The sequence below is a fragment of the Leptonotus elevatus genome, chromosome 11 (assembly GCF_054856555.1).
Source record: "Leptonotus elevatus isolate MCC_2025b chromosome 11, RoL_Lele_1.0, whole genome shotgun sequence".
Classification (NCBI taxonomy): Eukaryota; Metazoa; Chordata; class Actinopteri; order Syngnathiformes; family Syngnathidae; genus Leptonotus; species Leptonotus elevatus.
In genome coordinates this window covers 15,163,970-15,185,427 of record NC_141249.1, presented here as the reverse complement: position 1 = coordinate 15,185,427, position 21,458 = coordinate 15,163,970, and the positions used below count along the sequence as shown (strand labels likewise).

General features: G+C 39.0%; 1 protein-coding gene across 4 annotated transcripts; it reads left to right on the top strand.

Annotated features, from left to right (window-relative positions):
- Positions 1-1,187: 1,187 nt before the first annotated feature.
- Positions 1,188-21,210, top strand: atp8b3 (ATPase phospholipid transporting 8B3). Of its 4 annotated transcripts, none has more exons than XM_086088912.1 (28): positions 1,188-1,246; positions 2,387-2,455; positions 4,138-4,229; positions 4,296-4,409; positions 4,714-4,812; positions 6,395-6,456; positions 8,152-8,224; positions 8,398-8,468; positions 9,319-9,410; positions 9,581-9,739; positions 11,474-11,562; positions 12,027-12,220; positions 12,298-12,506; positions 12,983-13,014; positions 13,116-13,272; positions 13,801-13,989; positions 14,099-14,211; positions 14,488-14,655; positions 14,876-14,987; positions 15,059-15,134; positions 15,217-15,340; positions 16,306-16,492; positions 16,576-16,799; positions 17,047-17,130; positions 19,466-19,690; positions 19,770-19,908; positions 20,537-20,667; positions 20,926-21,210. In XM_086088912.1, the coding sequence occupies exons 2-28, from the start codon at positions 2,431-2,433 to the stop codon at positions 21,028-21,030; spliced, it is 3,345 nt and encodes a 1,114-aa protein (XP_085945038.1). In that variant the 5' UTR covers positions 1,188-1,246; positions 2,387-2,430; the 3' UTR covers positions 21,031-21,210. The 4 variants fall into 4 exon arrangements, with proteins under 4 accessions (XP_085945038.1, XP_085945039.1, XP_085945037.1 ...); XM_086088913.1 differs by lacking the exon at positions 1,188-1,246 and adding an exon at positions 1,295-1,359 and having other exon boundaries at positions 14,500-14,655; XM_086088911.1 differs by lacking the exon at positions 1,188-1,246 and adding an exon at positions 1,295-1,359.
- The last annotated feature ends 248 nt before the right edge of the window (positions 21,211-21,458 follow it).

Here is a 21,458-nt window from a genome sequence, read left to right as displayed (position 1 = left end):
GCAGTGAATGAGTTGATCCCAAAACGTCTCAAAGGGGTTCACAGTAACTAATATCAAAATATCAAAAACATCACAATAAAGGATCCAACAAATAAACTTAATATACATATATATTAGGGGTGAAACGAAATCGAACTAAAGCATATAACATCAATGTTAAAATCAGTATCACAAGCCCACAGTTAACATTTTTATTCAAAACATGGCATGGTCTAAACACAGTTAAACCACATCCGGTCTATAGAGCACAACCTCCCACATCATCCTAACCACAAGCCTGCTGTGCACACACGCCTGATGCCTGATGTTTACTATTAAGTATACCGTAATTGAAACCTTCAACGGACAAGGACTGCTGTTCAACATAACACCATTGTGACGTCACTCCTGCACTTTCAGTTATCAGTCAATGTCACTTAATTCCACAAGAGGACGCCATATACCCACAGGAGACGTCTCTCGGGCCATGTATAGCCAAATGCTATTTTTTATTTATTGTTTTAGATTAAATCCAGGATTATTGTTTGCTTCATGTTTTATATTAAAAGGGAAAAATGCAGAATTAAATGGTAAGTTAAAAAATACACATCAAGGTTAATATGTGTGTCATTTTACAATAAAACCAGGTATTTTTTACTGTAATTGTTGTGAGGGTTTTTTTTTTAGCCTCATGAAACGAAAAATATAGACAAAAATGAAGCAAGAATTCTGTGTGTTTTGGTTAGCAAAAAAAAAATGTTTTGACTGTGTTTTGGATATAGAAAAAAGATAGATATGCAGGGAATTATCTAATAAAAGTAAAGTATCTATACATTTCCATTTAATTGAAAAAAACAACAACAATAAACAGATTTTTGGATTTAAAAAAAAGTGCACCTGAACGTTTAGTGTAGTACATTTGTATTGTTTATTTAAAGGCATGTTTACGTTTTGCTCACTCAAACACACCTGCTTATGATTTAGCCAATGAATGCAAAGCTTTGTTTTGCACATACTGTGCACCTGTAAGCTGATCCATCTTGCTCATGAGTTGTGATCGAGTACAGCACTCCCACAAACCCTCCCCGAGAAATGCTGGTTCACAAAAATCCCATTTTGGAATTAGTGAATATTTGATCCGTTTTTCTTGAGCGTTTGACAACATTAAGATGAGGCTCGTGCCTTTCCTCCACTCCCATTTGCTCTGCTCCCAGGTGTAGGTTGCATGGGGACATACTGCGTGATGCAGGACACACCTGGAAGCGAGGTAGGCGTTGCTGTGTTACATCACTACTGTATGAGCATAGAGAAAGAAGGGATATATGAGCTGAAACTGAGTGTCAACGATGGTTTGCGAATTGTCACGGTCACGCTGAGCAGGTAAATGTTGCATTTTTGTCTTTATCTGTTGTTTCACAAACAGAATGTGCTAACGAGGTTCCTGTACTGTATTTGTTATTGGGGAAAGAAAGTAAAATGTGAAAGTTTTATTTGCCACCTGACAGGAATTAGTTGGCCAATGACGTTTATTTATTTATTTTTAGTCAGTGGGACAATTTGGGACAATAGCAATAACATCTGGGCAAAAATGCTTTGATTCAGTTTTGTTTCACCAAAATGTTTATTAATACAGTGGCCAAAAAGTGTCCTGATATATGAGTATTTTGAGATAAGTTCTGTCGATGTCTTATTTTTTCATCTTGAGATAAAAGCAAAAATGCATGTTATATAACAGCAACAGCAGTTAGTAAACAATTCTTCAAAAAAAAGTTGCTTATTTCCATCCCAGTTGAAGTTTGTTTGTAAAACTAAACCTAAAAGCAAGATAATTACACTTTTTATACAATTTAATCAAACCACAAATGTCTGTTACCTTCATACAAAACACTTGCTAACTATACTAGCATTTAAGCAACAAAGCTGTTCCATTTTAAATGACCAAAATTATTTTGCCTTAAATGTCAAAAATGTTTATTTGCAAGCGTTTCCAATTTAAAAGACTCATTGCAAAAATCACTGAGTCTTGCCACCCTGTGTGTACAAAATGCACAAAACTAAGGTAATATGATGTTGTTGAACACGGCATGTAAAAGGTGAGAAAATTGTTTAAAAAAAACATAATTTGAATAATTCTGTCTTAAAACTATGTAAAAATGTGCATAAGTTTTAGTGTGGAAAACAAATCTAAATAAAATACCTTAATCTAATAATACTATATATATTATTCAAAATCTCAACTTCTTTCATTTCCACTCTAATTGTTCTTCTCGTTGACTTGCTTGCTTTTCGAGTGTGCATTTACAAACTATTCACTGCAGAGCAGCGTCCGCTCGTGTGTTGGCATGGTAACGCGCTGTAATGAGTTACAAGATAACAGAGTCAAAAGGTGTTTTTTGTCTGCTCCCAGTACGTGCCGTGCACTTCCACAACGAGCTCGTCGTCCTCCTCATCATGAATAAGGACAGTGCACAATCAGGTATGTCTTCTTTCAGCTCATCATTTCAAGTCAAGTCCACATCGAGCTTTTATTGTGCGGTCTTGTAAGACAGGGGTTCTTAAACCAGTCATTTTTACAAGGACCCCAACTAATCCTAAAGCCAATTAATCTGGCATAGAATTCGACATCGATTTCTTTTTTCAACCTTAATATTCTTGACCTGTTTAATAGAAAGGAACCTAACCAAATTAATTTGAAATAAATGTGAGTATTTAAAAAAAAAAAAATCCCCAAAAAAAGTTTCATTCCCACAAAGAAAAAAGGCAACTTGAGCATAATAATTTGCACATTGTTTTATGTATGACGAGAGGGGAGTCCTGTGGAAGGCAACTTCAAAAATATTGTGGAAAACATATACAATCACGACAAAAAACAATAACAAAAAAGTACGTAAACATGACTGTGAGTTGTCTGATGAAAAACTCCCAGAAATACAACAAAAATATTTATTTATTATTTTTTAATAGAAGTAGTGACTTCAGTTGCTATCTTTTCAATCAGTTATTTCATTAAAAAATCTTTGAGAAAATGTAAAAAAAAAAGACAGAAAGAAAAAACTGAAAAGGCGTCGTCACACAAAGCCTCCGCTTCCGCTCATTATCAATAAAATAGATTTAAAAAATAAATAGAAATACAAAATTATATTAATCCATTCTCTTGAACAGAAAAAAATTAAGAAAAAATAATTGCCAATACAAATAAATATAATACAAAAAGATGAATAAAAATAAACCCAAAAATATGTACAGCATGTTTAAATATTGTTGTTTTTTTCAGTTCCGGAATATTGTTTAGTTTGTGTTTTAAATAAAATAAAAAAATGCAGAGAGTAAACGAAGAAAACAAAAATGACAGTATAGGTATTTGTCGCTTTACAGTAAAACGTGTGCATCATCAAATTTTGTGACTTTCTTTTTAAATCACCCCAAAAAAACATATCATTAATGTGTTTTGGATATTTAAAAAAAAAGTATGTATAAAATTAAGTGTCTTTAAAAAAAAAAAAGAAGAAAACTAAACACTAAATAACAGTGAACATTTGTACAATAAAAACATTTATCTAAAAAAAAAATTGCATATGATGAGTACACACTGAACTAGTACCAAGCCGTGATGCTGTTGAATAAAATAAAAAAGCTTGCTTCTCCAAAGTGCATCTCCAAGTAATTATTTATTGACATGTTGGAGACTTTTGACCCGTGGTATGTGCTTTCCAAGAAGCAAATATTTGTACAACTCTATATGAGAAAAATGTGTGAGAGCACTGGAAATACTGCATGCATACAAAGATGTCGTATGAGAACTTTTCATTGGCGCTAAACTGAAGACAGCAGTAATTAGTTTGTTTTATTGCCAGTCCCCTAATATAGCTATACGTTGTTTTTTGTAGTTGTTTTTTATATACATCAAATGAATCAACCTAATAATTTATTGCAAATTATTTAAGTAACAGCTGATGGACCTGAGTTAGTGAACCACTGCCGCCTTTGTTTCTGTGGCTCACGTTTGCTCCGCGGATGCTTTTAGGCCCTGTCCCAATACTCGCACTTCACAAGGGTATTGAGACTGGACCTTTTAGAGTCATTTGAGGCTTCCTTGAGAGATGCTGACATGTTAACAAGCGTGATGATGTCATGACACGGCTTCATGTTTTGTCACAGGTCTCACGTGGCAGGTGAGGGCCAACCAACGTTGCTACCACAAGCAGCAGCAGAAGAAATCCTTCCTGGGTTTTCGTTGGGGGCGATGCTCGGTGAGTGGCGGCTCCCTCCTCCGAGATCAAAATGAGTCTGTCTTGATTCAGTCTCCTTGTTGCCAGGACAACCAGGTGTGCAGCTATAAGTACTCGGTCCTCACCTTTGTGCCGCTGACGCTGTATGAGCAGTTCCAACGCGCCGCCAATCTCTACTTCCTCTTCATGATAGCGCTGCAGGTTGGTTATTTACTCTCTTCTGAGCCTGCCGTCTTCTCATTGGCAATATAAATGGGCGGCAAAATGTCAAGATTTTCTTTATCCCGTGCAAAAAACTGATAATTATTGCCGTTTACTAAGTTACATAGAGTAGTTGTGAAAGTCTTCTTCACTTGTGTCTGCATGACTGTATTATACTGCCCCTGGTGGTCGAGTCGAGCACACCGGAGGGATTTGTTGTATTAATGAGTAATGGAACAAGCATTGTCAAGCATTTCTTTTCATCCACATACACTGGCTGTTTGTGTGTTTACGTGTCTCCCAGTGCGTCCCCATCATCTCGTCCCTCCAGTGGTACATCTCCATCATCCCGTTGATCCTCATTCTGGCCGTGAGAGGCGTGAAGGACCTCATTAACGACATGGTGAGCCTCTCACGTCCCGGCGGTCACCCAACGCACCATTGACACTCTCTTAAGAGTCGCCATAGAAGCCTCCACACTCTCCTTCGTCGTCCTCATTGACTCCTCGTCCTCTCCTCATTGACTAAAACCAGCCGTCCCAGTAGCATTAATTCCCCCGCCATATCATTAAAGCTTTTCCCTCTTAAATGCCAGGGTGATGTTTTGCATGCGCGACTCTCTGGTTAAGTGCACGGCTGAGTTACGGTCGTTAACGGCTCTCCGGCTGAAACGCTCGCTTGACCCCTCCATATTGACTAATCATTTAGCAAAGGGTGTAAATCTTAAGGCCGGTGTCATTGCTGATGGGCCGCGTAATGGCGTCCCTGCTTTCTACTGTCTCAACTTTTTCACGGCCACCTTCATTCGACGCCTGTCCACAGCAGTGAAGTACAAATACTTTGTTGCTATATGAAATCTTTTATGCAACTTTTTGTGTTTTAAAACAAGCAAATTTCATCCAACTAGAGGAGATTACATATTTCTGATTTTATCTGCTAGTCGGGTTGATTTTTATTTGTGCAGTTCTAGCACCCTCTGATGGCTAGTTTTTTTTTGTGCAGTTTAATTTTCTCAAGGCATGTTTTGGCCCTTCTCTGTTTAAAATCCACGCTAATTGTCAGGTGAAGGGGAACATAATATGCTTGTAAACAGAATCAAATGTGTAGGAACTCAATGTGTGCTTGCATTAGCAAGTAAGTGCCTCAATATGTATATTTTATTTATATATATTTTTATATATAATATTTATAATAATTTTTTTCATTGCTGTAATGTACAAAAGAAAAATATTGTGTGCGTGTGTTTTTTAGTATGAGCTCTTTTTTTTTTTTTTTTTACAATATTGTGACCTTTTTTGTATCGCCAACCTCGCCACAATATCGTGATAATGATTGTATCGTGACCTTCATATCATGATAATTTCGTACGTTTGGATATGGTTACATCCCTAGAATCTCATGCAAGCGGCATGACATGCATCCGACGTCATGTTGAAGCGACAAGTTACATACTAAAGCTTTTAACTGCCCACTTGTCCAATCAATAGAGCTTAGTAAGCAAATAATAAACACAGATGCCAGCTAAACAGTTAAGTAGACCACTTTTTTATTTATAACATGTTTTGCTGTTGTAGAGCTCAAATAAAGATGTGCTCTTGTACCCACCTCAAACGTGATAATTATATTTTCTGCAATATTACCATTAAAATAAATAATTAAAAAAATAATTAAAATTAGTTTTCCCCATTAATTATTCCCTGTCAGCCGTTTTCAGAGAAGTTGAGGAACGGTTTTATGTTGTTTTTGGGTAAGGGATTTCATTTTCATTGTGCCAATGGGTATTGTATATAATTAACCGTACAGTATATGCCGTACTTTATATAATTAACCGTAAAAAAAAGGGGGGGGGGGGACATTTCTGTACTTTGTTACTTAAGTGAAAATCAAAAATGTCTACTCCTACTTTACCGTTCTTTTGTCTACATAAGTGTTCGCACGTCTACTTGAAACGTGCGTACTTTTGCCACTTCCTGTCCTGTTTCCAGGGGAGGCGACGCAGCGACTCGGAGGTCAACTCGCGACCGTGTGACGTACTCATCTCCCAGAGGTGAGCAAAGACGGGAGGGTGCGAGCCTCCCTGGGAGCAGATGCTGCCAAACGGGCCTCTAATGAAGCTCTAATGAAGTGTAAATGAGTGAAAGCCTGGATGCTCCCCAAGGTGCCCGTTTAGAGTGGAGCACGAGGCATTCCGCGGGAAAAACAAGATCAAGTGATCTCTCAGCATGTGGTTTTATTGTTATTTAATCATTTTAATGCAATTTAATTCTGGGCGGTGTTCGGTGGTTTAGGAGAATGCTGTGAAGGATCAATAAACTATAAATGCTCATAGCAGCAGAAAACAATAACTCAGATGCAGGTGTTATGTTTTTTAATAAATCTCATGTTGGGTGAATGCTGAGAGACAGGCATTAAACGTCAAATTAAGGACACAATCAGAAATGCTATATATTATTTAACGCTTGCACCCGAGTTATTGTTTTTGTGTGACGTTTAAGATTTATGTGAATGCTGAGAGACAAGTATTCAAATTAATGCTGTTGTGTATAGGGGAAAAACATGCTCAAACATGCTCAAACGAATGCTAATTTACGTAAAAATTTAGTGAATGCTGAGAGACAAGCGTTCCTAGTGCTTGTCTAAATCAGTGTAAATGCATTCACGCGGTTGCTGTTGCATCAAAAACAATATTATGAATGCTGAGAGACAAGAATGCACTGCACATATGCTGTGCATTCAACAAATGCAAGCATTCACACTGATGATGTTGTGAATGAATAAAAATAGCCTGAATGCTGAAAGACATCAACCTACTGCATGTCAAAAAAATGTGTGCAGATGCTGAGAGATACACATACGTATTGTTGCTCTCGTATGTTAAAAACATAACATATAATGCATAGTTCTATTGTACATCGAAAAGCAATTATGTAAAATATGAGAAACAAGCATTCATGCAAATGATTGTAATAAATATGTTTTTAAGTGCTAAAAAAAAGTATGTAAATGCTGAGTGACGAGCATTCACATAAATGTTGCTGTGCAACAAAATTTATTATGTGAATGCTAATGTTTATGTTAAAACAAAATAATAATAATAATGTTAATGGTAAGAGACAAGCTTTCACACTTATGCTAATGTATACAAATAGGTATAAATGCTGAGAGTCAAGCGTTCCTATTTATATGCATTAGAAATGTACAACAACAAAAATTGTGAAGTTGTACGTATTGCACGTCCAAAAAGAATAGGAAGAATTAAAGCATTCACACAAATAGCAGCTGTGCATTAAAAGCTTAATTGCATGAATGCTGAGAGATGATCATTCCAACAATCACAAATGGTCGTAATACTAAAAAAACAAGCTCATGAGAAACTGACATTTCTACTTTTGCCATTGTCGTGCTATGTTTGTTCCAAAAACATTGTGGAATGTTGTGTGATAAGCACTTCGACAAATGTTGTGTAAAAACGAATGATTAGAGAGCAATATTCATGTTACCGCTATTGTGCATCAAATAATAGCCTGAATGCTGAGACACACATATCAACATTGGTGCTGTTATATATCAAGACAAAATGATAGTATGTATGCTGAGGCAAGCACACGGAAACATAGGGCATCTCGCAATGACATCTGGAGTTCTGATTTTTGTATGATGTGTTGTGATGTTTTAACCATCGCTCAGCATTCACATGATATCTCAGACGTAGTGAATGATGTATTTGTGCCATCTGTTTCAGCTTCAGCACGGCGCAGTGGAAGGATCTGTGCGTGGGGGATATCGTGCGCATCCATAAAGACCAAACCATTCCTGTGAGCGGCTTATTTGCTCATTTGAAATATAATGGCAGTAGAATGATGCACAAATGACATTATGTTAGAATTTTTAGATAATGTATTTAATTGCGCGTGATTTAATGAGTCAAAAAGACTTTGACTGTAGTCATTTTTCCGCACTACTGATTGATTCATGTGTTCATTCTCAGGCAGATGTTTTGCTCCTCTGCAGCTCCGAGCCACACAGTCTGTCCTATGTGGAAACGGCTGACATCGATGGGTGAGACGTTTCATACAGATTAGCACGTCTGCTTCACTTCCTTCCATTCTTCCCCTCCAAAAAAGGCATGTTAGGTTCTGTATATCTAATAATAATAACTCATAATAAATAAATAAATAAAATAAAATATGATATATTGATATTATATTAAAATAGAATAAATAAATAAAATAAATAAAATAAATAAAATAAATAAAATAAATAAAATAAATAATTAATAACAATCATTGTACAGTTCCAAGGTCAGTATTGTAGTATATGACCAAACCAAAGACTTTGTGGAGACAAGCTAGTGAGCGAGCGCAATGACGATGAGAACATGATTTACCCCCAAAATAATTTGAGCAAATTTGTTATTTTAGAAGTGTGCATCAAACTGGTAGTGCAAAATGGCCCTTGAGATGAATAAAGACAGGTGAATTTAGCTACTTAAAGGATTTGTATGCAGTTTGACACTTTTTTTTACTCTCGACTGCCACCTCTGGCCCAAAGCGTAACGGCAGCATCTGCGTCAGGCTCGTTCATGGTGCACGTGTGAGTACGTGCACGATCTTAAAGTGACAGGCACTGTTGACAAACAAAGAGGTAAGAAAAACTCCACTCCCCAAAGAAACTATGGAGTGTGCACATTCTACTATAAAGGGACAATAAAAGCAGATAGGTGCAGTCAAAGTAAAACAGTCAGGGCTCTTCGTACTCATCTGGGCATCGGTGGAGCATGCATGATGTAAAAAAAAAAGCTTTAATATTACCTTTATCTGTTCCCTGCAAAGCGCGATAGAAAATAGATAAATGGATAATAAGCAAATTAAAAGAGAATGTTGACAAGCATTTTTTCTCCTCCATGCAGCGAGACGAACCTGAAGTGTCGACAGGCTCTCGGTGCGACGCACGACCGGTTGACATCCGAACCCTCGGAGTGTACGCTCGCCAACTTTGACGGTGAAATATGTTGTTGTTTTTTTAAAACAATTTGTCTATATGTGCTCCTGTGATTGACTGGCAACAAGTCAAGTCAGCAAGGATAGACTCCAGCTCACTTGTGATAAGTGCTATAAAAAAATGTACGGATATATATCATAAATCAACAAGTCTTTGAATTCATTTTCCAGGCGTGGTGTTCAGCGAGGAACCCAATGACAGCATGTACACCTTCAGAGGGCAGCTGCACTGGAGGGGGGAACGTTTCCTGCTGGACAACGAGCATCTCCTCCTCAGGGGGACCGTCCTACGAAACACACCGATCGCCTACGGTTTGATCATATACACCGGTACGATTGCATTCATTTATATAAATTTACAATTCACCCTCAAAATGTCTGTGCAAGGAGACCACAAACAACAATGTCATCCAAAATGTCCTTAGCTCACCTTCTGTTGTGGCCTCCACTTGCTTCAAAGGCAAATGATGTTACATTGAATGCATTACACGAATAATTATGGACAGTGCCTTTGAAATGTGGGTCATCTAAGCATCTCCCGGATCGGCTCGCGCGCTCGTCCAGTCTTTTTAAGTGATCATTGATCGGATATTACTGGACCAAGCGGGAGGTGTCACGGATCTCGGCGCCGTGACCCTTTCAGTTCTGGAGAAGCCGATCTATACGTCAAAATCCTCTACAGATGGCTTTTACGACATTCGTCACATCACGTGTATCGATACAGCTCGATTGTCACCCAGCTCACACGTGTTCGACTGAGCTTGACTTTCACACAAAAGTACACGCCATGGCAAATGAAAATGAGAGAAAAGTATAGCACTCTGCTTTGCAGCTATGAAAACTTGCGCTAGTCTGGGAAGGCTCACAAAATTGATTGTCGTTGAACCAATATCACCATAAGATGCTTTTGAGACTTCCCCATTTCATCCCCACCAAAAATTGAGATTTTCCATTGAACTTCATAGTCATTGTGTTAAATAGATCAGGGATGGGCAACTTAAATGCCGAAGGGGGCCACAATTTTTCATCAGTGCTACTCAAGGGGCCACATAGGACCACACATTTCCTAACCAGATGTATGACAAAATAGCTTTTGGGGATATGGACAAAATATGTGTTCATATTATATTTTATTTTTTTCATAATATAATTCAATGCATGTATAAACGATCAACTGAAGCAAACAACAAAATAACTACATACTGTAATTTATTTTTCTTTTTTTCCCGTAGTGTAAAGTGGGTTTCCTGCATTTGAGGAAAGGCATATAATTGCTGAACAGCAAACCAACATTGAGTGCAAAAACTAATTTTGTGCATGTCCCCCAAAAAAAAAATATCATTGAGGTCCTATGTTAAATAAAAAATAAATAAAATTATATATATATATGTATATATAAAGCCTATATCTACTCATGTTGTAGTTTTGGGTAGACCCCAGTGTAAGTGCAACCAAGCCATGTCTGCCATCTAGTGATGAATGGTGATATTACAACTTAAAACGACAGTTAATGCATATTTGCAGTTCAGCACCCACACATTCGCATATTCACTGAATTAAAAAAAAAGAAAGACAAATCTATATGTTTAAAGATGGTGGGGGGTGGGTGGGGGTTCCTGGATTGACTGAGTGATTCTGATGAAGACGCCAAAAGCATTGAAAAAGTGGCACAGAGGCACAGTTCATCTCGAAGATGTTTGGTAGGGTTGAGTTCAAGGTCATCTCTTAAGTTCTTCCATTCCAAACTCATTCAAGAATGCCTTGAGGAGCTTTCCTAAATCGTCCAAAATGTCTTCATTAGATGAAGAGTAAATATACTAAATTCTAACCCCTGTTCGATTAATTGCTGTGTCCTAAGACTTTTGTCCATTAATGACAGTCCCGTTGAAAATGATGGCTTCCATTCTCAGTTTTTGAGAATGTATGTTGTATCTATGGAAACAAGTCAGTCCACGGATCCCCTACCTGTGCACAGCAAGGTCATCCTGCTCAAGGGCACATCGGCGGCTGTCCACCTTGCCGAGGCAGGGCTTGAACTCTCGCTCTCGTAATTATCCGACCCAGGTGCCGACACGAAGATCCTGAGGAACTGCGGGAAAGTACGGGCCAAGATAACTCGCTTGGAGAATAGTCTCAACAGAGCGGTGATCGGGGTGAGTGCTGCAGTATCTAATGAGATGCGGTAGTTATTAATGACAATTTTACTTATTATCCATATGAAGTTGCTTACATGTACACAGCTACAATGAACCCCATCTGACATTTTCTACATGTTCTTGTGTTTTTCATGTCTAAAGTATGACTCCAGCAGGGATTCTAAAATTAGCACACTGTTGCTATGCAAAGAATTGGTTGAAAAAAATATGGTTTTGTATGTTTATCGCCACTACCAGTTGATGTTTACTTTCTAACTAAACTTAAAACAAAGAGAAATACACATTGAGTTTTGAAAACAGCCACATAGCTTTGCCCGTTTAGTTCAATGCTAACAACGCAGAACGCCATGGACGAGCTAGCTAGCAAGCACAATGATTAGCGTATAGTTAATATTGGGATTGAAGCACGTCTACTGTACACCGAATGATGTTTCCACTGTACATGTGTTTGGCATCCACAGATAATGTTGTTTTTGCTGCTGGCCGTGCTTCTTCTGGCCATCGGCTGCGGGGTGTTTACAAGCCGGGCGATGAGCCGTACAGAGTTTCTGTCCGCTCTGATTATCAACGGTGACCCGGCCTATACCGCCTTCCTGGTCTACTGGAGCTACTTCATCCTGCTCAGCCCAGCCGTGCCCATCACGCTCTACGTCACGTCAGTTAGAACACGCCGTGATGTATATTGGTAGTGCGGATGTTAAGTTGCTGATGATTGCGTGTGTGTTGGGGCAGGTTTGAGCTGATCCACACTTTCCAAAGCAAGTTTATTAATTGGGATTTGGAGATGTACTGGTCTGAGACAGATTGTCCAGCACAGGCCCGGAATACTTCGCTGTGTGAGGAGCTGGGCCAAGTGGAATACCTGCTGAGTGACAAAACTGGAACGTTGACCCAAAATCGTCTGCTCTTCCGGCAATGCTGCATAGCTGGGGAGATCTACGGTATAGTCGCACCTTTTTCTGTATTGAAATGTTAGCAATATTCCTCAAATAGAGGCCATCGGAAAAATTGAAAGATGCAAGGACAACGCTGATATTCGTCACCTTTTATTGGACATGTTTGAATCTTATGGATGTTTTGTTTGTTTTTCTTTTTTGTGTGTGATTTTATGTTGGCAAAATACTCATCTCACTTTGCAAGTAGCAGATAGTGAGCGATTTTTCAAAAAAGAGACTTCAAACAGTTAAAGTTTAGTTAATACAATTCTAGAAGAGCTCTATTTTATTTTTTTTGTAAGGGTGGAACTCATTAATGTTATTTCCATTCATTTCAATGGGGAAAGATGATTTGAGACATGAGTGTTTTGTGTTGCACATGAATGAATTGAACTGGCATCACTGTATATTTTCAGCATTTGTTACTACGTAACCCATGTATCGTTGGTGGTTGTTTTAACATTTGATTTGAACTCCAACAGGTGATTCGTCAGCAAGAGCAGAGGACATAGAGGTACCATATGATCACTTCTATGAATTCTCTTACACCATCCACAGCCTGATGTCATTTGTGTTATATAAAATGTGCGTTCTGTCATACTTTTGCATGGATAGCCAATGGACCTCACCTGGAATCCGTTCTCCCGTGGCGGTCTGTTTATGCGGGCTCCCACCCTGGTGGAGCGTCTCCGAGCACAACATTGTCCCACCATCAAGCGATTCTTCACCGCACTGACTGTGTGTCACACGGTCATGGCCCAGTGGAAAGAAGGTATGCAGTGAGAGCTCAATTTACGAATACGTTTTTCACTAAACACTAGTCATGGCTTGGCTGATTTTGTGCCTTGAATTGGGAGCGAAAATTTCAGTCACAAGTATGAGCAAATTTCACAACAAGCAGCAATTTGGCAGATTGGGGGAACAATTCTTAAAAAATTCCAAATTCAAGCTTTTTATGTCATAAATGTTCATTCAAAGTACTTTTTACATAGCATCACTGCCTTTATTTGCTAGCTTAATGCTAAGCTAGCATTCAATGACCAACTCAAGCTAACTGAAATTAGCATCACTATGGCGGCCATTTTAAACTATCAAACAATGCGATTTTGGTGTAAACATCACAGTAACAAATCCGACAATACTCATTAGCGCATATTTTCTCTGGTCTGTGGAAACAATTACAACTATGGGTTATTTTTAGCTTTAGTTTAATTTGCTGACTGTCTACTTCAACTCTACCTGTGCAACACTGTCAGGCTAAGGTGTGGTTTACGGTATTCTCTTACTCATTTCCTTTCAGACACTCTAGTTTACCAAGCCGCGTCTACCGATGAGGAGGCTCTTGTCGGCGCCGCCAGGGAACTGGGCTGGGTTTTCCTGTCCCGAACACGAGACGATATGGTGCTTTCCGAGATGGGTGTCACGCGCCACTATAAGCTGCTGGCGTTGCTTGACTTCACCAGCCAGAGAAGACGGATGTCAGTATTGGGTGAGGGAATCAATGATTTCATACCTCATCCTCCCTCTTTCAACTGCTATTTTTTGGGGGCGGGGGGGGGGTTGAGTTGGTTTACTGGTTTTGTTCCCATTTTATGCAGTCCGGGAGCCGGAGGGTTTTTTAAAACTGTACTGTAAAGGAGCTGACATAGTGATACTGGAGAGGCTGCAGAGGGACTGTCCACATCAGGAGAGCACTGAACAAGCCCTGGAGGTACATGCAAGAAGTAGACTTGTGCAACATCTACTTCTCTGTGGGCCAGTCATGGAAATTTAACACAATAGGCTGCTAATGTCTTTGTCTTTAGGCTTGGTGAAGCAGCATGTGGCTAATTTCCCAAGGGAATTCTTGAATGCAACTGTGAATAGCGAATAACCAGTGTACAGAGTTTACATTGAACAATATGGCTTTAGATCATCGAGTCAAACAGTCATGTTAAGGATTGGCCTGCCTTGGCGGAGGTCTGCACTCATGCTGTTTTTTTTCCAGCTGTTTTCCCAGGCCTCTCTGAGGACCTTGTGCGTTGCCGTTCGATCCGTTTCTGAGACGTCATGGGAACAGTGGAGTAAAACTTTAGCTCGGGCTGCTGCCATGGCGACCTTTGACCGCAGCACCCTGCTGGAGAAGCTTTATGATGAGATGGAGCGAGACCTCCAGGTGGGCTCGCTATGAAATATAAGTGAACACTCAGGTTAACACAATGCGTTTACTTCTGTCGTGATGCAGAACTACTTTAAGAAGTCTTGAAATTTAAAAAGGTTGGGGGGAAAAAATCACATTTGTCGATATGATAGATGATACACATTTGTTAGTGTATGAATAACATAGATTTTGCAGCACCCACAGTAAAATAAAGCCCAACTTTTCTGATCCTTAGCTTCTAGGCGTTACAGCCATAGAGGACCGACTCCAGGAAGGCGTTCCTGAGACGATTTCTCTTCTTAAACAGGCTGGGATTAAAGTATGGGTGCTTACGGGGGACAAAAAAGGTAAGCCAACACCAAGTATAAAAAACACACATGTACTGTATTTCCACATTGTCATTGTTTCAAACCTCAAGAGACGGCAGTCAACATTGGATATGCTTGTAAACTACTGGATCCTGGCGTGAGATTAATGGAATGGCAAGAGTTAAGGTCAACAACCATGAGGAGAATAAAAATATACGTTGGGAACAGGAATGCATCATATTACTGATTTTGTGTCTTTGACCCACAGACAGGTCCTCCAATCGCCAGACCCAGGGGGCTATTTCCATAAAATCAGACAGACAGAACTGTGGGCTGTTGAAAAGGACAAGGCTGAAGTACAGACTGCTGTGGTCCTGACTGGTCCTGAGCTGGTAAACATGAATAATTCATTTTCTATAGCACTATAGCGTGGATTACCATAAATAACACCTGGTATTAGTAAAGCTCATCTGTATACCAAATTGTGGCTCATAGCCCAAAAATCATTCAGGTACGACGGTGTATTAGAGCCATGTATATATATATATATATATATATAAAACTCACCGATTTATGAGAAACAAACTCGCAAATTTGCGACAATATAAAGTGACAAATTTACGAGAAAAAGTCACAAGTTTATGAGAAATAAACTTGCAAATCTGTGATATTATAAAGTGGCAAATTTGCGAGAAAAAAATTGTCAATTTATGAGAAATAAACTCGTAGATTTTGCGAGACAAAAACTCGTAGCGTACTCAAATGTTTGTGCCAATACTTTTCGGTTGGGTTTTCAAATAAGGAAATAGTAATTGCTTTAGCAGAGATTAACCATATCATATTAAGCATTCACACTTTGAAGCGTTGGATACAAGTCGCTAAATTGATGTGTTGAATCTGCTGTTCTGCTGTTTTTTTCTCTCGCAAATTTGACACTTTATAATGTCACAAATCTGCAAATGTATTTCTCGTAAATGTTTTGTTTTTTCCTCTCTCTGAACATTACACCCCCTCTAAAAAATGTTTTAAAAAAGTATGTTTCCTTTATATGCCGTCATATTCAGGCGACGGTTTGCAACTAAAAGGTATCACTGTGTAATGAAAATAATCAGTTGACCAATTAAAGAGCCCTGTGGAACACCTCCAGTTCCAGCTTTTGTGCTTAAGATGGAAGGGGACACATATGTCTCTAACTCATAATATAATGGAGTGGTAAAGTCAAAAGGATGGCAATTATTTGCATGAAAATCTCTTCAAGGCCATAAATATGTAACATCAAAATGAAAAACCTCAAACATTATTTTGGGGCCGTCCTAAACCACAGACCACCTCAAGTTAACCTGGTGTTTCTCTACAGACAGAGTTTGACCAAAGACCAGAGTGGGGTGCCAGGTTCATGAGCCTAGCGCAACAGTGTCAGACCGTGTTGTGCTGCCGGGTAACACCTGGACAGAAGGCCGACATTGTTACTTTGGTCAGGAAGCACACGCGCTCTATCACGTTGTCCATTGGAGATGGCGCCAATGATGTAAACATGATCAAGAGTGAGTGGAAGTTCCAAAACAAGATTCCGTTTTTTTTTCCCCCTCACGCTTTAGTATTGAATCATGTTTGTTGTCCATTCTAGCAGCCCACGTCGGCGTAGGACTGGCGGGAGTGGAGGGAGGTCAAGCCGTACAGAACGCAGATTTCTCATTGTCCCGTTTCAGATTTCTGCAGAAGCTTCTGCTGGTCCACGGGCGCTGGTCGTATCGGCGCGTCTCCCTGTTCCTGCGCTACTTCCTGTTCAAGACGTGTAGTTTTGCGCTGGTGCACCTTTGGTTTGGCATCTTCAACGGCTACAGTGCTCAGGTAGATTGTTGAGTGAAGTCAAGCCCAAAAGTATTTTGGGTCATATTTTGGTGTGTATTTATGGTTTAAACTACAGAATTGGTCCCAAAAAAATTGCTATTCCCATCAAGATTTTTGGTTCCTAACCCCTGTGAAAAGCAAGAGTTCACTGTATTCATAGTTCAGTCGTATCTATTTTTGCAACTCAACTTCATTTATAGAGCACTTTAAAACCGCAACAACAAAATGCAATGTTTCTGTCTTGCAGTCTTTGTATGAGACATGGTTCATTGCCTTTTACACAACCTTCTACACATCATCCCAGATTTTGTTTGTGGCCTTCTTTGAAAAGGTGAGAAAGTTGGCTTTTTGTCTACCATTCATAATGCTAATAATAATAATAAACAGTATACTGATGGATAATTCAATAAGATGAGTCTGTTACAAGGACACTTAAATGGAGCTAAACTAACTTAAGTAAAACTCTCAGCAGGAAGGCTAATAAAATAAACCTTCATCTTCTCAATGCGAATCATCGCATTACCATGGCTGATCTTCTGTTTATGCTGGGATAACCAAAACATAACATAACATGTTGGTTTGATCCCAACTTGCTAAAATTTTGTTTTCTTTGTTGCTGATGTCGTCACACACAAGGTAAATACATGTATATAATTTATTCATATATCATATATGTAAACACGATTGATGCTGAAGTTGGTTGTGCAAAACCTCAGACTATTTCAAATTTAAGCATCAATGGGGGAAACATACAGCACAAAAAAACATTTGATTAAAACATGGAAGTAAACTTTCACTAACTAAAAAAAAATAAAAAAAAATGTATATGCTGAACCTATAAACCCTGTTTATGCTGCAAGGAAATTTCAACCCCTTTCACACTGCAGGGACTTGGTATGTTACAATTAGCTCCTCCTCTATATAAGGCGCTGACTTCCCGTTTCACACCATTTGCCTCTAATATTCATGAACCTTAAAATGAATGCAAGACACTACACTTTTATGTAATAATAATAATAATAATAATAAACAAAAAAAAAGAAGAAAAAAAAGATAGCTTGTCATATCTCTTTGTCAACCTTCGTGTTGAATGTACAATTGTTATTTTCCTGGTTAATAATGCTGTGTCTTGTGTTATAAGTTTCTGGTAACACATTGTTGGGTCAAACAAGTTAAGTCAACAGAGTTTAGGAAGGTTAATTTGCAGCTCAACGGTGGATGGATAATTAGAAATCATCATGGTACACTATTTACAATTTGGATGAAACTTTCCGGGACCTTCTATTACAACCAACTTTGTTTACAGACTCTAAGGCTACAACGACTTTATGGTAAGTCATTTTTTTCCCTTTAGCCCAGTGCTGTCCAAACTCGGTCCTGCAGGTTTTAAACGTTTCCCTGCTCCAACGCACCTGTTTCCGCTGAACAAGATCGTTATCGGGCTTTATGTAGAGCTTGCTGATGAGCTTCAGATGCGTTGGAGAAGGGAAACATCTCAAGGACCAAGTTTGGACACCACTGCTTTAGCCCTACTTGCTAACATTAGCCTAAAGCTGTTGTTTTGGTACAGCCTGAGCCTGACTTTAGGTCCACTTAGCTAACTTTTAGGTAGTATCCACTTACGTTATTTTTGCTAGTGGCTCATTTTAACAGTAGCTGTTAGAGTCGACAATATTAAGTATTGTACTCTTTGCGTGTTCAATTAACTGAATGGTGAGATCCTGGTGAAGAAGTCCCTTTGCAAAGGTATAGTTATAGCAGAAGCTTCTGATCACACAATTGAAGTCACCCAAGCAGTGTTCAGTTCAAAAGTGTGTCTCTTTCTCCAGCCCACAGTACATTTATTTGCAACTCCGTAAAAACAAGAAAATCCCCCTTCTCCTCCCATCAGCAAGTTCAGCAAGTTCCCATAGCTATAAATCAGATTAGAGAAAAACAATCATACATCAGCCTGTCTCTTTCGACAGACAGATACCAGACAACATACACTCCCTTCCAAATAGCGGATGCAAGGAACCCAATGCCCTTCTCCTCTCATAAATCTGAGACAGATAAGAATGCAATTCTATTCATTGAGCCTATACTGAGTTAACTAAATCCAAAACGGCTAAAATATAAATTGAAACTGAAAAACAATGTTAATAACTTAACATAGCACTAGCTATAGCATAAGCTTTTAGTAAGCTATTGTTCCTGTTAGCTTTTACATTTACTGTGAGCTAACTTTTACTTTAGCTTTAACACTACAGCCCCAAGGAAATATGAATATTAGGTAACTGATGTGTTTGTAGTGTATTCACAATTATCAGCTTATTACAGAAATTGAATAAAGATTGTCTTGGATTTGGGCCGGTAAGACTTACACAATTTAATCAAATGGACATTATTTTACTAAATATCTTTATTAATTACAGGTGAGAATCAACTTGGGTCCAGCAAGCAAATATTAAGCCATGTGTCCCAAAGAGGTCAAAATGCCAACCATATATGTTGCATCAACATTGCACATTGTTGCAATTCACGTAAATTACAGATCTGTGTTTCTTACTTTTTGTGTGTCTAAATAAAGATGCATCCATTGCCCAGTGTTCCTGTAGTTAGATTTGTGTGGCTCCAGCTATAGTGGCCACATACTGCAAAGTGACGTCCTTGTTGTTGCATTGTAGGACGTGAGTGCAGAAAACAGCCTCAGGTGGCCTGAGCTGTACAAGTGTGGACAGAGGCAAGAGCTTTCCGGGCCCTTGGTGTTGTTTACGTCACTCTTGTACGCCCTCTACGCTTCACTTGTTCTCTTCTTCATCCCGTGTGGCGTCTTCTACAACACAGCCGTCGACTACCAGACCATGGCGGTCACTGTGTCCATGGCAGCCGTATTTACTGCCAACATCGAGGTCACAAAAGAATAGAACACCAGTATTATAATTTTTTGCCTGACCTCATCTCAAGATGACATCGCTTCTCTCCCGTCAGATTGTTTTGTTGACCAGATACTGGACAAAGTTCAACATAGGAGCCGTGTGCGTTTCTTTGCTGCTCTACTTCATCTGCTCCAGGATCACACATAGCAAGTTCCTGTTCCAGAATGCACCGGCTGATTATTTATTTTACGGTACGATTCGACTTGACTGATCGTTGTCATAGTTGTTATCAATTTAAAAAGGGACATGTTATGGAAAAGTAGCTTTAATTTTTCGGAACGTACATACAAGTATGTGTCTGTTTGGAGTGCCTGCCTATTGAAGAGATATTAAGAAAAATAACAAACAGGAGAACAGCCATGCACAAATTGATCGGCCCAGCCAAAATGAATACATTTAATAGTCAACCCTGAAAGTTTATGTATGAGATGAACTGGCTAACACGAAAATTGACATTTTAGCTATTTTATTATTATTTTTTTTTTTTTTGAAAGTTTGAGATATTTTGTTTGTTTTTGTAGCCTTGCCAAATACTGTATTTTTCGGACTATAAATTGCTCTGGAATATAAATCGCAGCAGATAATAAATGCATGAAATGTCGTGACTAAAATTCATTTTTTTGCATTAAAAAAAAAATCTTGGTACTTACGGTATTTTGAACAAAGTACGTCACAGATTCACATTTTAAGACATGTGGAAACTGTTTTATTATGTAATGTCTCTTTTGAGCTGCTTATTAAAAGGCCTGTATCTCTTTTGATTCAACGGATGGACTGAACTGCGCGGTTTTGACCGTTTGTGGGCCTTTCTCCATCCAGGTGCATCCGATGAGGCCTTCACAGATCCAGTTGTGTGGCTCACGTCTCTCCTCACAGCCTTCACAGCCGTGTTGCCTTCAATGACCTTCCTCGCCGTCTGTGTCATCCGAACTGTCCACGACAAACATAAGGTGAGACGCTCAGAAATCAAAGCTGTACAGTTGAGCTCATCTCTATGTTTTCCTTTAAAAAATAAAAAATGCATGTTTAAAAAGTACAGGAATACTGAACAACGTTTAAGTCATGAAAATGAAACTTTGAGGTCCACGTTTTGTTCAACATTTGCGACTTCCAACTCATTTTGCTATGCCGAGTCTCCTTTTTCCTTCACATTTGTACAAATCATGGTTTAGCAGCAGTTGACGAGTCTTTACCTGGATGCGATTCAGGTTCACAGCATGTCAGCCCGCCAGCCCGTGGAACTGACGTCACGGTTACGAAGGAAGACTTCTCTTTGCCGTTCTTCATTTGCCGCCACTCAAGCACAAGTCTGAAGCGCGGTCGCAGACTCGGGACGTTGAGGAATGGCCATGAATGAACAATACAGTGGTAGAACTTGGACACATCATGAAGAAACCAAAAAAATCCCATTGGCTTTTGAGAAGGCAAGTACTGCAACACTGTAGAGCAGTTGTAGATTATTTTCTTTGGAGCCCGCACTCATATTTAAGACAATTGTTTTGTTTTTTTAAATAAACTGTAGAATTTGTGTACGGTGAATTGTTGAATGCCTGTTGAATGAATTGGATAGAATGTAGATTATTAGTGAAAGATGGTACCTTACAGCAATGGTATCCAAACTACGGTCCCGTGAGCCATTTGACATTATTACCCTATTTAAGGGCCACGTTAGACATGTAGCTGTCAAAAAACGAGGTGACATGGAATGCGGACACCACTACTAAACCGTTGCAGATATGCA

Coding starts and splice junctions, on each gene's coding strand:
- atp8b3 (XM_086088912.1), top strand. CDS start 2,431: ATGAATAAGGACAGTGCACAATCAG. Junction 4,410..4,713: donor TCTTCATGATAGCGCTGCAG/GTTGGTTATTTA, acceptor CGTGTCTCCCAG/TGCGTCCCCATCATCTCGTC. Junction 12,221..12,297: donor CCCATCACGCTCTACGTCAC/GTCAGTTAGAAC, acceptor GTGTTGGGGCAG/GTTTGAGCTGATCCACACTT.